At 42.2% G+C, this 18,762-nt stretch overlaps 1 protein-coding gene across 3 annotated transcripts in view; it reads right to left on the reverse strand.

The window, feature by feature from the left end:
- The window catches only part of slc26a5 (solute carrier family 26 member 5), a 54,686-nt gene that overhangs the window by 3,580 nt on the left and 32,344 nt on the right, over positions 1-18,762 (reverse strand). For all 3 annotated transcript variants that reach the window (XM_033039871.1, XM_033039869.1, XM_033039870.1), the window contains 7 exons: positions 15,896-15,991; positions 12,490-12,596; positions 11,429-11,498; positions 11,221-11,313; positions 7,346-7,453; positions 4,906-5,160; positions 3,362-3,416 (listed from right to left, as the gene is read on the reverse strand). In XM_033039871.1, coding sequence (XP_032895762.1) covers positions 3,362-3,416; positions 4,906-5,160; positions 7,346-7,453; positions 11,221-11,313; positions 11,429-11,498; positions 12,490-12,596; positions 15,896-15,991 — 784 coding nt within the window. The remainder of the gene's footprint in view (positions 1-3,361; positions 3,417-4,905; positions 5,161-7,345; positions 7,454-11,220; positions 11,314-11,428; positions 11,499-12,489; positions 12,597-15,895; positions 15,992-18,762) is intronic.

Here is an 18,762-nt window from a genome sequence, read left to right on the forward strand (position 1 = left end):
TTCGGGTTGAGACCATTCTTCAGACCTGAAGACTGAGTCTGAAGGGTCTTGACCCGAAATGCCACCCATTCCTTCGCTGCAGAGATGCTGCCTGTCCCACTGAGTCACTTCAGCATTTTGTGTCTCTCTTTGTGTGACAGTTGTCTCATTTCATCGGCTGAGACCATTCAGGTCTGAAGAATGGTCTCGACCCGAAACATCACCCATTCCTTCTCTCCAGAGATGCTACCTGTTCCGCTGAGTTACTCCAGCTTTTTGTGTTCATCTTCGTTTAAAACAGATCATCTGTAGGGGGCGCTCCTCTGTGTGCAGCCATGTCAGCAGCGCGTCAGTTTTTCAACTTTTTTTAATTTTTTAGTATGTTTTAAAGTATGTGCTTAATGTTCCTTTGTGTGTTTTGTGTGGGGGGGTGAGGGGGAAACCGCTTCGGTCGCCTCCTCCATGGAGAGGCGACTTTTTCCAGGTCGCCTCCCCCGTGGCCTAACATCAAGGATCGGCGCGGCCTTTCCCGGAGACGCGCCCGGGGCTTCAGCGGCGGGCGCAGCGTGGACTCTCGATGTGGAGCGGGTGAGCCCTCGCTGGGGCTCGCTGGAGGGGAGCGCTCCGTTTCGCTGGCCCGGGGCAGCCGGCAGCCTGAAGTCGCAGCCTGAAGTCGCGGTCTGCAGAGCTCCAGCTGGTGCGGCGTCTACAGCCCGGGATCCCTCGTGGGGGACCCGGGGGAAGAAGAGGCCATCACTGCCGGCCCGCGGCCAACTTCTACCGCGGGGCCGGCATGGACTTACTATCACCCCTGGAGGGGAGCTTCGACCGCCGGCCCTGCAGTCTACGGTGCTTCTGGCTGCGGCGGAGACTTTAAATCTCGACCGCCGGCCTGCGGCCTACAACAACTTAAAGCCGCGGTCTCCGGTGAGGAAGAGCCGATCCTGGACTGACTCTGGACTCTGGTCCTGTCCACGGGGGGGAAATGGAGGAGGACTGGCCAAATTTTGTGCCTTCCACCACAGTGATGAATGCTGTGGTGGATGTTTGTGTTACATTTTTATTGTGGTTGTGTGTTCTTTATTATTGTATCGCTGCTGACAACCCAAATTCCACCGACCCTGGTTGTGTGGCAAATAAATTCTATCTTATCTTATCTTATCTATGTTATCTGGTGTTTTGAGCGTGGGAGCTTGTGTGCGTTACGCAGGCAACCAGATGGTATTACTGTGTTTAAACAATAAATAAAACGTACTTCTTGTTTTCAAAGGGGGGGGGGGGGGGGGGGGGGGGGGAGTGGGAGGAGATCAAATTGTTCATTGTCATGCACACTTGTCATCGGCCTGCCAGGGAATTTGTGTGTCCCCCCCCCCCCATGTTTTAAAAGCAATTGCCTATGGCTGCCAATGCCCCGAGCCGTCTGTCCCCGTGGCCGGGTTGGGGGGGGGGGTGAATCATCCGGTGTGGGTGTCAGGGGGGTGAATCACCCTGGTGGGGGTTGGGGTCCGATGACAGTGCATCGGGGTCATTGACTCTGGGTGGGCGGAGGGGCCAGCTGATCCCACACCTCTGTTCCACCCGGCCCCGACCCGTGTGTGTGCGGCCGCATGGGGAGACGTGGCGGAGTGCGGAGCGTGGCCGTGGGACAGTGGGGGCTGTCCCGAGGGATGCACTTCTACTGCCGCTTACAACTTGGTGCTCGGGTTCAGATTGCCCAGTCACCTATGACTTATGTGGGAAAATGACCCCCACCCTCCCGTCTCCACCGGCCAGTGATGTGGTGGATGCGGCAGTCTGGACCAATCGCTGACAAGCCCCCCCCTCGCCCCCGGCGACGTCATGTCCATTAATTGACTTTTCGGCAGAGCAGCCTTTCGGTGAGTTGGCGTTTCGGCATAGCGGCCTTTCGGTGAGTTTGCTTTTAGGTGTCCCACCCTTTCGGTTAGTTGGCGTTTCAGCTTCGTTTCCGTTCGGCTTCTTGTCCTTTGACGCCACGTCCGGGTACCAGAAATAAGACCATTAGTAAGAAAGGGATTGAAGATAAAGATTTCTATGCAACATCTATTATTTTTAAAGCCTTTAATTCAATTTTCATCTAAGAGGTTGTTTGCCATGCTCGTTGAATAACTGTTCAGCTACCTTTTACTCAAATGCCAATTTTCTCAAATGCTAATCAGATGCAAATGAGCAGTTGTCAGGCTAGGTGAATGTGCAGCAACACAGGAGATGGAATACAGTGTAGAAAAATATGAGGCCATCCACTTTGGCCGATTAAACAAAAACAGAGCATTCTATTTGAAATGGTGAGAGTTTGAAAGGTATTGGCATTGGGAGAGATCTGGGTGTCCTTGTATACACATCAGTGAAAGTTAATATGCTACCAGTCTGCTCGTCCTCTTGGATAAAGAATTCAAAAGGTTCACTACTGCCTCTGAAGATATGTTTTTCTTTTTTTCAATCCTCAATGATTGATCCCTTGGGTTGAAACTGTGATTCTCCATGACAGAGAGAATCTCTATCCTGCATATATCCTACCAAGCCCTATTTGAGATCATAACTCATTTTCATAGAGACCAGCAATTCTACTTTCTTCAAAGTACAAAGAGATTCAGCACATCACTGTATATTCTAACAAATTCCTGCAGATGCACTACAGAAAGTGTCCTGATTGGTTGCATTATGGCCTGGTACGGCAATTCCAATACACAGCAACACAATAGGCTGCAGAGTGGAGGACTGAACAATGTCGATCACACAGTCCTCCCTCCCATCGAAAGCATCTACGAGATGCTGTGTTAAGGTGATAGTCATTAAGGATCTATCATCAAGGATCCCTACTATCCAGGCATGATCTATTTTCACTGCCTTAATCAGGCTAGAGAAGGACAAATCTGAAGTCGCACACCACCAGATTCAGGAACAACTACTTTCATACAACTATCAGGTTCTTGAACCATCCTGCACTACCTTAATCCTACCTCAGTAATAGAACACTACCTGTTGTATTGCCATTGACTTTTTTTTTCTAACTTTGTTTTGCATTTTTTTTTCTTTTCATCATCTTACAAAATTTGCAATGTATAATTTATATGTTTCATAACTTTACAAGTTACAGGAGCAGAATTAGACCATCCGGCCCATCAAGTCTACTCTGCCATTCTAATTTCCAATGGGGCTCAACAGTATAGATGAAGGTTTTAGGTTTCTCCCGACAAGGAGTCTAAAAACAGAAATCACCATTTCAATTTAAGGGGTTTACCAGTTAAGAGCGAAACAAGGAATTTCTCTTTTGAATTCTCTCAGCCACCGAGTATATTCAAGGTATAACTCAATAGATAGGAAAACCTAGATACTCTCGCATGAAGATGGTATTTATACCTACCATTACATCCAGATATGGAGACATTAATTCCAATTTCTGCATATTTCTTTAGCATCTGAAAATATCATAAGGAAACACAATGTCAATTAAGGACAAATATAAGCCTGAGTTTTATCATCTAATCTGTTATAGAATTTTAAAAAGCTCCACATTTTAGACTATGCTAAAGGCTTGCCAAGATTATACAAGTATCATATCAGATAGATCAAGGTCACCAGTGAAGTCAGTTGACTCGCCTAGTGATGCCTGAGTGTTTGGAAAATCAGTGGTTCTCAAAATGTGGGTTTTTGTTTATTTTCCAAGCTCAAATCTTTTCTCTCTAATACCTTTATCTCATTGTTTAAAGTTAATGACCCGATTTATTTCGCATTTAAGTTTTCTCTTCTTGAAGTTGAATATCCTAGAATATTTAGTTCCCATGTCAAAGGCTCTGTAGCAACCACTAGATGGTATTCATTTATTTCTATTGAGTTGCCATGTTACAAGTAATTTATACAATCAACTAAGGAGCCTTTTATTTGTCATTGCCATTTCATTTACTCCGATTCCAATTAGAGATATACTTTTACATTTGTGAGCAGTCCCTTCCCGAATCACCCTGATTATCTTTACTTATGTGGTAATGTGTTTGTGGCTTTGTCCCGTAAATATTCTAAACTTCCTCTCAGAACCATCCTCTCCTTTATTTAGTTTGTCTGAATATTTCACGTTCTTGATGCTCACTTTCTTCATTTGCAACTGCATGACTGTGTTGGGAAAATATGCATATCTGAAGTTGAGTGGGTTTGTTGTTTCCCCAAGTCGCTGATTATCTTTAGACGATCAAAAGCTACAAGGAGAACCCTATGATACCAAAGGCAAGCTTTCAGAATAACTACAAACTTATGTCGGAATGCGAAAGGGTGAGGAGAATAATGCCACAAGACTAAAAGAGCAAGTTCACAGACTATCAATTTGTAATTTTAAACACTTATTTTAAATTTAAAACACAACTTTATTTACAAAAATCCTACTTTATACAAATTCACCCATATATTTTTCAAGATAGTAAATAATATGTTTCATGGTATTCAGTAATAACTGGATACAATATATTATATTAGTTTAACTGTGAGCAGTGGTAGGGTGATTATTCAATGAATTAAGAGAATTAGAGCAAGTGTATGATTATGGCTAACTTTAGAAAATGGACGGTACTGACTCACAGAACAATCTATGGACAGTCGGGAATAAAACCCTCACATAACCAGGGGACAGCCTGGACATTGCATTGTTAATTAGGATTGCAATATATTTCTCACCTGTTATTTAGACAGGAAGCACTAAACTTTAAATACCAAAAATCGTGCATTTCTGCTCGATTTGAATATTGACAGTTTAAGACTTGTACAATTGTGGGTCAACTAATAAATTAAATTTACAGTTATGTTGCAACATTAGGGACAGGGAGAACATAACGACAAGGAGCTATCAAATTGAGAACAAAGGAAATTCACCTATGTCATGGAATATTAGCACTTTCAGTCAAAATGATTAATACTTACCATTTTAAGTCCGTTTATTCCAACAGAATCTACAAAATTGACTGGACTAAAGTCCAGAATTAATGAATGGATGTCAGATGGTGTTTTGACACGTGTTGTTTGTTCTTCATCTAGGCTTTCCCCTGGCATGTTTGCTCCAGTGCTAGCAAAGTATATCTCAGCATTCTGCATATTTGAAACTTCTTTTGCAGCCTCTTCATTTTGATGGTCTTCAGACACTTTATTCTGCGTTACATGCTTCTTTTCACTTTTTCTCTGCAAAAGTAATTGAGAAACCGCCATTGTATAGAGTTTTTTTATACAAATTACTGTCTCAACTAATTACCAGACTAATCTAATACGCTGCAGTTAATAATTTATTGAGAGGAACAACTTACTCTCAAAGGAAAACAACAAAGTTAGGAACAAAGTAAAATAACTGTGGGAAACGCAGTTGCTTTTATTTTTTTTAAAGATTGGTAGATCTACAAGTAAAATACTTCCTATTGGAAGAAATGCAACATGCACAAGTAGAAAAACAGGAAATACTGAATGATGAAAAACTGGCGCACAAGAAACAAAAAGTAACCATTCAGGTTGAGCAAGCAACTAGGAAGAAAAAAATGCTTACGGTTTTAAATGTACTGAGATTGGAATACAAGAATAAAAAGATCTTGTTAAAATTATGTAGGGAGGCAAGTTTCCATTTTGAGATCAGTGTGGAATGTTGTTCTCCTCACCTGAAGTATATACTTGTCTTGTATATACTTGCTAGATAAATTGCTGAAACGATGGGCATGTCCCATAGGAGAGATTGACTTTGACATTTTCTCTATATAGTTAAAAAAAAGAGAAATAATGTCATTGCGACATACAAGATTTTAAGCAGGGTTCGTGGAAAATATGCTGAGAGATTTTCCTTTAGCTGGGCTTATAGAATTAGTGGGTATTGTCCCAAGATAAGAGAATAGCCATTAAATTCAAACATGAATGTTACAAATCTTTCGAATTCCCTACCTCAGAAGATTGCAGTGCTCAATGGGTATATTCAAAGCTACAATCAATGGATTCTAAGGAAACCAGAGAATACGATGAGTGAACAATGAAGCAACAGGTCAATCACGATCTTATTTAAAGGGATTTACAAATACCAGTTTTTTATTTTTTTGTATTATGCTGCTGGATGCCTGAAACATTATGCAGCAGTGCAGTTTTCCTTCCTGTTCTTGACTTTCATTTCCTGTTTTCTTGAAATTTCCTCATCATATGGTTTGCTTGCACAATTTCATTAATGTGCACATAACAAGACTATTGCATTACAAAGTGTATATATTTATGGAAAATCCAGAGCAATAGATGTAATGCACTAATATCCCACAAAGAGCAAAATGCTGAATGGAGAAACTAGAACTTTTATCACACAATGTGATTATGGCTCCCTTTAGGCTGTATCATCTAAACTCAAAATTAAAATTCAGCAATGTAAAGTGGAATCAAAATTTTACTTCATTCTAACTTTGGCGAATCCGAAGAAGAAATTGAACAACTTCTCAGCAGCCACCTCTAAACTTTATTTGGTAAATCAGAATGCTCTAATGGCTACTCATTAAATAGCCAAGGTCAAAAGTGTAGGCAGGACAAAACCCGCCCCCCGGCAACGTCATGTCCGTTATTTGACTTTTCTGTTGAGCGGCATTCGGTTCGTTGGCTTGTAGGTGATGCTGCCTTTCGGGTAGGTGGTGTTTCGACAGAGCGGCTATTCGGTGAGTTTGCTTTTAGGCATCCCGCCCTTTCGGTTAGTTGGCTTTTAGACATCCCGCCCTTTCGGTTAGTTTGCATTTAGGTAGCCCATTCTTTCGGTTTGTTGGCGTTTCGACTTTGTACTCTTTCGGTCATTTGACGTTTCGGCCTCGTTTCCATTCGGTTCTTTGGCTTCGACTTCTTTGCTTCGGCTTCTCGTCCATCGACGCCACGTCCGCACACGGAAAGGACACGGGAGAAATTAGAACCAATGGGGTTTAGGAGAGGGAGAGGGAGAGGGTGGAGAAGCACCACTTTAAAATAAGGCAGTGGTCATTTAAGATTGACAAAGCAAATTTTTTTTTTAAACGAGTGTCAAGAGTCTTTAATTCCATCTCTGAGATAGCGAGTTCAGGATTTTGGAATTCTGAAGCCAAAAGGTAGATTGATGCTCGATAAAAGGATAAAAGGCGACTGCCAGTAGACCCGAGTCAGGAGTTTAAGTTACAGTCAGATCAGTCACAATCTCATTAAATAGTGAAACAGATGCGTGGCCAAGTACCCTACTGCTACACATCATTCACATTGTTATGTGACCAGGCCATGTTTGGAACAGATCGAAAGAGAATACAGACATAATGCATTTTAAGCTCGGTTAATTAGCTTCTACCTTGTCAAAGTTACACATTTAAATCATAAAGCTTGCCATATTTATATTTACCAATTTTAGGAAAGCATTCTTCTTTCCCTCTGACAACTTTGCCTTTTGTTTCATTTTCTTTTCAAGAGTTTTCTTTGCCAATAATATTGCAGTTGGATTTATTTCAATCTGAAAGTTTAAGAATTTAGAGATATTAGCCACTTAAAAATGCAGCAAATCATAGAATTGTACAGGACAGAAATAGGCCTCTCAGCTCTACTCATCCCTGCCAATGATGTTGCCTTTCTACCTTAATACCAGTTTTCCACATTAAGTCTCTATCCTTCTACTCCTTTCCTATCCAAGCAACTGTCAACATCCCTGTTAAACATTGCAATTAGCTTCCTCTATCACTTGGTCTGTCAGCTTGTTCCACACAGCAATCAATCAAATTATTTGTGGAGTCAGCAAACTAATCAGTCCACCTGCATGTTCATCCAAGTCATTTGAGAAACAATGGTCCCAGCATTGTTCCCTATAGTATACCCCTAAGCGGTTGGCTGAATGGCAGAAGGCAAAGCGTGTGAATAAAGGAGGCTTTTTCTAGTTGACTGCCAGTGACTTTTGGTTTATCCGCAGGGGTCGGTGCTGGGGCTGCTACTCTTCATTCGCATATCAATGATATGGATGAGGCAATTGATGGCTTTGTGGCCAAGTTTGCAGATGATACGAAGATAGGTGGAAGGGCAAGTAATGTAAAGAAAGCAGAGACTCTGCAGAAGGACTTGGACAGGTTGAGAGAGTGGTCAAAGAAGTGGCAGATGCAAAGTGTGCAGTTATGTATTATGGCAGTAGGAATGAAAGCGTTGACTGTTTTCTAAATGGGGGAAAAAAATCCAGAAATTTTAGGTGCAAAGGGACTTGGGAATGCTGGTGCAGGATTCCCAAAAAGTTAATTTGCAAGTAAGGAAAGCAAATGCAATGTTAGCATTCATTTCAAAAGGACTGGAATACAAAGACAGGGTCATAATGCTGAGGCTTTATAAGGCACTGGTCAGACCATATTTCGAGCATTGTAAGCAATTTTAGGCCCCATATCTGAGGTGTGCTGGTATTGGAGAGGGTCCAGAGGAGGTTTACAAGAATGATCCCGGGGATGATTTGGTTAACATATGATGAGCGTTTAACGGCACTAGGCCTCTAGTTGTTGGAGTTCAGAAAGAAGAAGGTGACATCGTTGAAACTATTCAAATAGTGAAAGGCCTGGATAGAGTGGATGCGTAGAGGATGTTTTCACTAGTGGGAGAGTCTAGGACCAGAGGGTATGGCCTCAGAATAAAAGTACATACGTTTAGAAAGGAGATGAGGAATTTCTTTAGTCAGAAGGTGGTGAATCTGTGGAATTCATTCCCACAGAAGGCTGTGGACAATAGATAATAGATGTAGGAATAGGCCATTTGACCCTTCAAGTCAGCACCGCCATTCAATGTGATCATGGCTGATCATCCACAATCAGTACCCCGTTCCTGCCTTCTTCCCATATACCCTGACTCCGCTATCTTTAAGAGCCCTAAGGCAGAGAACTCCACAGACTCGCAACTCTCTGTGTGTAAAAGTGTTTCCTCATCTCCGTTCGAAATGGCTTACCCCTTATTCTTAAACTGTGGCCCCTGGTTCTGGACTCCCCCAACATCGGGAACATGTTTCCTGCCTCTAGCGTGCCCAAACCCTTAATAATCTAATATGTTTCAATAAGATTCCCTCTCATCCTTCTAAATTCCAGAGTATATAAGCCCAGCCGCTCCATTCTCTCAGCATATGACAGTCCCGCCTTCCTGGGAATTAACCTTGTGAACCTACGCTGCACTCCCTCAATAGCAAGAATGGCCTTCCTCAAATTTGGAGTCTAAAACTGCACACAATACTCCAGGTGTGGTTTCACTAGGGCCCTGTACAACTGCAGAAGGACCTCTTTGCTCCTCTTCTTATGAAGGCCAACATGCCATTAGTTTTCTTCACTGCCTGCTGTACCTGCATGCTTACTTTCATTGTTCAAAAGGGAACTGCAGATGCTGGAATATCGAAGGTACACAAAATTGCTGGGGAAACTCAGCGGGTGCAGCAGCATCTATGGAGCGGAGGAGAAGGAGAAGGCCCTGAAGAAGGGTTTCGGCCCGAAACGTCGCCTATTTCCTTCGCTCCATAGATGCTGCTGCACCCGCTGAGTTTCCCCAGCAATTTTGTGTACCTTGCTTACTTTCATTGACTGATGAACAAGGACCCCCGGATCCCGTTGTACTTCCCCTTTTCCTAACTTGACACCATTTAGATAATAATCTGCCTTCCTGTTTTTGCTACCAAAGTGGATAACCTCATATTTATCCAAAGGTGAGATCAAATCATGTGGGTATTTTTAAGGCGCAGATTGACAAATTCTGGATTAGTACGAGTGTCAACGGTTATGGGGAAAGGGCAGGAAAATAGGGTTGAGATGGAAAGATAGATCAGCCATAATTGAATGATGGAGTAGACTCGATGGGCAGAATAGCCTAATTGTGCTCCTATGACATATGACACACCCTCTCTTCCATCATGCAAAACCTGCCCCTCAGATTTCCTTTTAATTTCTTCCCTTGCCTTAAACCAATATCCTATAGTTCTAGATTCCCCCATCAGAGAAAAAGGCGATCTACCCTATCCATGCCATTCATCATTTTATAAACATCTAGGTTCACCCCTCAGCCTTCCAAAGTTCCGGTGGGAATAAACCCAACCTTTCCAAACTCTTTTAACTGCAGCCATTCACGGCAGGCAAAATCCGAGTGAATCTCTTCTGCACTCTTTCTAACACTATCGCATCCTTCTTATAGCGTGACAGCCAAAACCAGACATAACACTGCAAGTGCAACCTGACCAATGTTTTGTACATTTGCAGATGCCTTCCTCACCGCCCTAGCCAATAGCAAGGCAATTTATAGGGAGAGGTTGAGCAGGTTAGGATTTTATTCCCTGGAGCACAGGAGGATGAGGGGCGATCTTAGAGAAATAAATAGGGCAAATGCATTTTTATCCAGAGTAGGGGAACCAGGAACCATAGATTTAAGGTGAGGGGGAAAAGATGTAATAGGAACCCGAGGGGATCTTTTTTTTTTGGGTGATAAAGCGTGATAGCTAAATCGAACGAACTGCCGGAGGAGGTAATGGAGGCAAGTCCTATAATACATTTAAGAAACATTCAGATAGGCGCATGAATAGGATGGTTATAGAGGGATATGGACCAAGCACATGCAGGTGGACTAGTGTAGATGGGCATGTTGGTTAGGGTGGGAAAGTTGGGCCAAAGGGCCTGTTACCACGCTGTAGGACTAAACACAAAACCCATCCCCAAGATTTATTTTCCGCACAACTATTGATGTAATGATCACTGGCCTACCCGTCCTTCTTTTGAATGTGAACATTGGCTATGCTATCTTCCAGTACCTCACCAATACTAATGAAGATGCAAAAATCTACGTTAGAGCCCGAGCAATCTTCTCCCTTGCTTCCTATAACATCCTGGGATAGATCAGGTCTGGCCCTGGAGATTTATCCACCACTGTGCATATCAACATCTCTACACTTTCTCCTTCGTGACACCGACATGTTTGAGAATAAGAGTACCCTGTGCTAACTCTCCATCCTCCACATCCTTCCCCTGCTGCATATTGACAAGAAGTTTCATTTTGGATCCCACTCACAGCTCGTGGCTCCACACGCACATTTCTCTTTTGGTCTCTGAAAGGAACTCGTTTTTCCTAGAGCTAGCCTCTCTCTCTTTGAATATATTTAATGGCTTTGGGATTTTGCTGCCGAGAATATTTAATATCCTCACTTTGCCTGATTTAGTTATCTTTACTCTCATGATTTATAAATGGCAGAAACAAAAAAACTCATTGTAAAAATCATTCATTACTCACCTTTTCCTGCAATGCAATGACATACAAGTCAATATTGCCAAAGTACAGAGAGGAATTTGATTGAAATATCTTTATCCCAGGGATTTCCTGCACCTAGAATGCAAATATTTTTCACCCCAATCAAGATTATGGAAGTATTAAGCAAATCGGCAACTTGAACCTATGGTTCATCCACAGAGAAATAATTCGAAAGACATATAGTTCTCACCTCCTCATAAGCTTCTACATCCCAGTAGATATCTGTATTCGGTATCTGACCAAGAACCCTGTATTTAGGACTGCAAAAGGAAATTGGTTTTACTGTTATATCAACTGAAAGAAATGTAAAATATTTTATTGTGATTCTTCAGAGGTACCATCTACAAAAATACAATGTTCAAGGTTCATAATTCCCAAATGAAAAATCAAACATTGGCTATCCAAAGTGATTGTGTAGTTGGTACACAGAACAGCCGGACCATGAATAAACTAATTTTAAAGTGACGAATGGTGTGCTAATCAGAATGCTTGATCTGCATTCAACCAGGCATGTGGAGAGTATTCCATAACACTCGTAACATGTTATGTGAAAGTGAAGAGGCTTTGGTATCTCAGAAGAAACTTCAGATGATGGAATCATGAGCAAAATATAGTGCTGGAGAAACTGAGGAAGTGGGGCAGGCAGCATTGTGGAGGGAATGGACAGATGATATTTCAGACCGTTGTTCAGATTATGAGGTGTTGTTCTTCCAGCCTGCTTGTGGCCTCACTATGGCAGTGGAGGCTTTGGGATGTCAAGTGGTCAGTCTTTTGCTGCAGGTTACAAAGCCCTGAACTACTCATTTAGCCTTGGGTTTTACATGGCTGGTGCAGAATATCAATCCTGGATGTTGCAGTGCCAATAATGTCATGGAACATCAATGGTTGATGGTTCATGTCTCTCAATTTGATAAGTGCCCTGAATTTAAGCAGAAAGTAATATTGATGCCACATATCAGCCAAATTATTTTAAACTGATGCACAAAGAAATATGCATGTCTGAAACAGGACACATTTAACCATGCCCATTTCTTATCTTAAAAGTACTCTGAATGGGCATTCTTGCCAGCAATGGGGAATGTCCACTGCAAAAACACTGCTTAATAGTACTGCACAATAACACAAGGCTGTGTTTGAAGTAGATGACCAGGACTGCTACCAAAAGAAAAATTACACCAAAGGTTGCATGAAAATGCACACATTTAAAAAGTAGATGTTCAGCCATCAAGCAATAAGATCTTTGTATCTAACCTTTGTGTTCTAAAAACAACTCCAAAAATGGCAAATCCCACTGCAACCATGAGTCCATAGTCCAATCCCAAAAGAAGAGAGGCCAGAAATGATACAACCCACAATGTCTAGACAAGAAAGGATTATGGTCAGTACAAAAATTACACCATACTGTATACATGGAAAGGAATGTCAGGAAGATATTTTACACCAGGGGCAAGATGAAACAGGGATGTATTTCTCCACACGACTCGACATGTAGCCAGGGAGGAGTTGTACATCAGGGGTTGAATATTTCTGTGCAAAAAGGGAGTAGAACAAATTGCGTCTACACCTCCCTTGCAGTCAACACTTGGGGCAGGATTGCAATGAGCATGTGGGTGCTCTGCAGGGCAGGAAGTAGCACCTGGCATTAAAAAAGGAATGCATTTAAAATATATTGAAATTAAGAATCTATATTACTATGCTAGAATATTTGGGTCCGTCATTTTAATAATTACTTTGGCAAGCTACCTGTACATTCAGATTATTATCTGAATGGTGTCAAGTTGGGAAAAGGGGAAGTATGACATCTCATGGGGCAAATGCCAAAACGACATGATACACATTTTCATTCAAAACACAGTAGACTGTTGCAACTCTACCCAGTTAATTGAATTAATTTGTTATGCCCAGACTGAGCTGTAATTTTTGCAGTTACCACTTCAGTCAGATCATCTTCAACAACACTTGCTGTGAGCTGCAAGTATATCGTAGATGTGTATTGTTGGGTGTACACTTCAAATGGTTTGAAAGGAGCCAAAACAGTGAAGTTAATGAACTTGGCAGATAAATTTATTCAGAACCTCTTTGAACCTGATTAGCAATGTGGTCCTTTAAAAAAAAATCCCATTTATATAGCAGCCCAAGGAAAAGACCATTTGGCCCCTCAAGCCACTTCTGCCATTCAATAAGATCACGGATCAACTACTATCTCAACATCATTTCCCTACCCCATTTCCAATAATCTAAGTTATTTAATATCCAGAAATGTATCCATCTGCTTTGAGGGCATTTAATGACCAAGTTGCACAACTCCAGGGTAGAGAATTCCAGACATTCACCATCCTCCGAGGGATGACATTTCTCCTCTTAAATGGAATATCCCTTATTATGAACATTTGACCAAGTTCCAGTTTCCACGTGCATGGAATATTCTCCCCTTCTGCCCTGCCCTCAGAATTTTGCATTGCTCAAAGATCCTCTCACTCTACCAAACTCTACTGAATAGCAGTCATCTATTAAATCTCCTTGTAAAAGACAGACCTGTCAATCTGAATAATCCTCACTACACTCCCCAATAACAAAGATATCCTTCTGATCAGAATTCTACACAGTAATAATAATAATAATAATAATAATGTTTTGTTTATAGGGACAGTGCATATTAATGAACATTTTGCATGTAAATATGCGAGATTGTAGCCAATCAGTAGCTAATTTCCGTCTCTAGTCCCAGGCAAAGGTAGGTGAAGTGTCTTGCCCAAGGACACAACGACAGTACACACTCCAAGCAGGATTCGAACCGGCCACCTTCAGGTTGCCAGCCGAACACTTAGCCCATTGCACCATCTGTCATCCTGTAAACAGTACTTCAGGTGTAGTCTAAACAAGGCACTTTCCATTGAAGCAAGACATTCTCTCCATGTGCTTAAATCCTTTTATTTGATTCCCTCGGCCTTGTTTGTCTAGTTTTTGATATGGCTAGTACAATTTCCCCCCAAAATTCATAATGAGCATTATGACCCAAAGAGCCTGAAGTATTACAGGGTACATTGTAGTCAAATAAAGACAATTTCTCAACAGAATAAATCATATGGTGATCTGTATAAGCAAAGTTATAGAGTCCAGAATCAAATTGGAATTAGTTTGAGGGGATTATTAGAACAGAGCCCTACTGTACAGGGGGATTTTATAAGACTCAATATGTTCATACATGGTTAGAAGTATCCATCCACACTAATTCTTTTTTCTTGATCTTGGTCTATATATCTTATTGATTCATCAATTGTCATCCAAGTACTTTTAGAGACACTAAGGGCCTTTGCCTCCATCATCAGGCTGAAGAGATCAAAATCCTAATTACTTTCAGTTTGCAAACAAATTCTGAACTCTTCTAATTATTAATTTGTTATGCCTACACAGAGCTGTAGTTTTAAATCTATGCACTCCAGTTAAATTAAGCAGTTGAAATAAAGAACTGCAGATTATGGTTTACAAAATTAAAAATGCGTTGGAATAATTCAGTGGGTCAGGCAGCATCTCTGGAGAACATAGATGGGTGACATTTCAGGTCGGTACACTTCTTCAGACTGATCACGGAAGGGGAGGAAGAAATCTGGAGGGGGGTTGGGGGGGTCAGGTCAATGTCTGGCAAGTAATTTGTCAGATATGAGGCCAGATATGAAAAACAGAATGCGTGACATCCAAGAATGGAGGAGTTGTGAATTGTGAAGCTTGAGCAAGGAATGTATTGGGAGGGGGAAGGGGAGAAAAAGTTGCCAGGTGTAACTGCCAACCTCTTGCCCCCCTCGCCTCTTTTTTCTACCCCTCTCTTCCCTGTCCCCTAACTGAACTCGTACCAATTCCTCTCCTCCCCATCCACCTGCATCCCCACCTCAAGAAGAATGGTTTTGACCCAAAATGTCGCCTGATTAAATTAAGCTGGTTGGGGAAAATCAGTGAAACATCACCCAAGTTGCTAGAAGATGCTGTAGAAGGTCTGATATTGAAGCATTGACTTTGCATCCACTTGTTTCTCCGGCAGATTAGTTGCATTTAATTTGTATTTTCACCAGGTCAACTGTTACTAGAGAAAATACAGCTACAGCTGAAGTACTGCATGTCACTTAATATTACACATCATCCCTAATTCAATCAATGCTTTTAGAGAAACAAGGAACTACAGATGCAGTTTACAAAAAAGAGTGCTGGAGTAATTCAGTGGGTCAGACAGCATCGGTGCATGGATAAATGACATTTCAGGTCAGGACCCATCTTCAGACTGATTGCGGGGGCGTGGTGGGGAAGAAAACGTGAGAGAAGAGGCAGGACAAAAAGCGTGATAAATAATTTGTGAACACAGGCACAAGGAAGGGGGTAGTTGTTAGACATTGGACAAAGGCCAGAGATGGAAAAAAAACAGAATGTGTGCGACAAAAGGATTTTGTGAATTTTGAAGACAGAGGAAAGAATATAGATGGAGGGGAATGGGTAGGGGAGAAATTGTTATCATTACTATTTTCAGGTATGATTTGCTCTGCAGTATGGTTTATGCTTAGATGATGCATTCCCTAGCATCCAAAAAATATATATATTGAAAGCCTTCATCTTGTTCATGTCAACATTCCTCAAGTTTTTATAGATAACAAATATTATGAATACTTACAAGTTCATGTTTGCTGGTTCGCCAGAGTAATGGTATATCCATAAATTGTTTAAATATTCCTTTCAGGTTCACCATCACAATTGCAGCCAACACAGTCTACAATAAATCATTTTGTATTTTAAAACAGAAAATTTGAGTGCTGCATGTTGGTTTTGCATTAAATAAAGAAATTGTGAATTATAACAATGTTTAATTGACTTGTCATGCAATAATTTAAATTATAAACTAAGACAATAACGTTTATTTTAAATTTAACAAGTATTACGCCAACAATTTAGACAAAAATGTGCAAAGCATGTTTAATAAGTTTGCAGATAGCACTACATTTATCTTGCACTAAACGTTATTCCCTTTATAATGTATCTTTACTATGTAGATGGCGATGTAATCATGGAGTTTTTCCACTGAATGGTTAGCACACAAAAGCTTTTGACTGTACCTCTGTACACGTGACAATTAGACTAAAGAAACTAAAGGTTTCAATGACATTATGGCTGCTGCAGTATCAACCTTGTATGTTAACCCTGGGGAAATGATCAAGGACAAAAGAGAAAAGTAAGTTTGTGAAACAAGAATGGTCGTCTTGGCTCCGCAAAAGATATTCAGATATTGCAGCCATTAGAGCTCATTTTAAAATGACACATAAATGTAATTTAGCCTGGGTGGATAACTAGTAAATTTCCAGGTAAAATTATACCCGCTGGAAATTTGGCCCAGTCACCCAGGAGTATAATTTGTATCTTGTGAATTCCTGGCTTCAGTCCAGCACCTAATAAGATCCTGAACTGCACACTGTACATCTCCCCACTTAACAATGTAAATTGGAACTTTTGGAACACAGAGGCCCGGGAACCGTTGGAGCGAGTGGAGGAGGGTCAGGGCTAGGCCCGGGAACCGTTGGAGCGAGTGGAGGAGGGTCAGGGATGTGAGTATTTAAATCGGGCGCGGGGCTTTATTTTACAGAGGCCCGGGAACCGTTGGAGCGAGTGGAGGAGGGTCAGGGCTTTTACCGAAATCTGTAACGTTCCACACTTCATAGGGAGGGTTCTGGTAGAAGCCGCTGATTGGTGGAAGCAGATTAGAGGAAGCAGCTGATTGGGTGCAACCTTAGGTTAGCATTTCTGCTTTCTGGTTAAAGGTACAGTGCTTTAGTAAAGGTACAGTGAGCCAAGGGTACAGTGGGCTAAAGGTACAGTGCTTTAGGAAAGGTACAGTGCTTTTTGATTATATAATAAAGGTGCAGTTAAAAGGTCAAGAGGGAGCAGCTGTTGTGAGTCAGATACCTGCTGATTTCTCCCAGCAGTTTCTATTGTATTATACTTGTATCGGATCCAGTGTAAGGCGGGAGAATGACAGCCAGAGCAGTGTACTGTTCTGGATGTCAGATGTGGGAGGTCATGGTGTCGGATGGCCCTCCAGACGTCCACATCTGCACCAGGTGCAGCGAGATGGGGCTCCTAAGGGACCGTATTAGGATCCTGGAGCAGCAGCTCGATGACCTCTGTCTGGTCAGGGAGAGTGATGAGGTCATAGAGGGGAGTTATAGGAAGATGGTCACTCCAAAACCACAGGAGAGAGACATGTGGGTCACGCTAAGGAAGGGCAAGGGGCAGAGGCAGGGACGAGTGAGTACTCCAATGTCGGTACACCTTGCAAATAAGTACTCCCGTTTGAGTACGGATGGGGGTGACAGCCTACCCGGGGGTAGCGACAGTGGACGGGCCTCCAGCACAGAGACCGGTCCTGTTGCTCTGAAAGGTAGGGACAAAAAGAAGAGGGCAATAGTAATTGGGGACTCTATTGTTAGGGGGTCGGATAGCCGATTCTGTGGACGCAGTCGGGAGACCAGGATGGTGGTCTGCCTCCCTGGTGCCAAGGTCTCGGACGTGTCTCAACGCATCCAAGATATCCTGAAATCAGAGGGAGAGGAGCCTGAGGTCGTGGTACATATAGGTACCAATGACATAGGTAAAAAAAGGGAAGAGGTCCTGAAGGGAGGATTTAGGGAGTTGGGAGGAGAGTTAAGGAAAAGGACGAAAAGGGTAACAATCTCAGGATTACTGCCTGTGCCACGCGACAGTGAGAGTAGGAATGGAGCGAGGTGGAGGATAAATGCGTGGCTGAAAGACTGGTGCAGAGGGCAGGGATTCAAGTTTCTGGATCATTGGGACTTCTTTTGGGGAAGGTGGGACCTGTACAGAAAGGATGGGTTGCACTTGAACCCGAGGGGGACCAATATCCTGGCGGGGAAATTTGCAAAGGCTACTGGGGAGACTTTAAACTAGTATGGTTGGGCAAGGGACTCAAATAGGGAAAGCTAGAAGACAGAATGGGAGGCAGGAAGCAGAAAAGGGAAGCACTCGGACACAAGAGGAGAAAGAAAAAAAAGGAAATAAACAGAGAATAAGAGGCGGGGGGGTTTCTTAAATGTGCATATTTTAATGCTAGGAGCATTGTAAGAAAGGTGGATGAGCTTAGAGTCTGGATAGACACCTGGAAGTATGATGTTGTGGCGATCAGTGAAACATGGTTGCAGGAGGGTTGTGATTGGAAACTAAATATTCCAGGATTTCGTTGCTTCAGGTGTGATAGAATTGGAGGGGCAAGAGGTGGAGGTGTTGCATTGCTAGTCAGGGAAGATATTACAGCAGTGCTTTGGCAGGATAGATTGGAGGGCTCATCTAGGGAGGCTATTTGGGTGGAACTGAGAAGTGGGAAAGGTGTAGCAACACTTATAGGGGTGTATTATAGACCGCCAAATGGGGAACGAGAATTGGAAGAGCAAATATGTAAGGAGATAGCAGATATTAGTAGTAAGCACAAGGTAGTGATTGTGGGAGATTTCAACTTTCCACACATAGACTGGG

The sequence above is a fragment of the Amblyraja radiata genome, chromosome 21, assembly GCF_010909765.2.
Source record: "Amblyraja radiata isolate CabotCenter1 chromosome 21, sAmbRad1.1.pri, whole genome shotgun sequence".
Taxonomy (NCBI): domain Eukaryota; kingdom Metazoa; phylum Chordata; class Chondrichthyes; order Rajiformes; family Rajidae; genus Amblyraja; species Amblyraja radiata.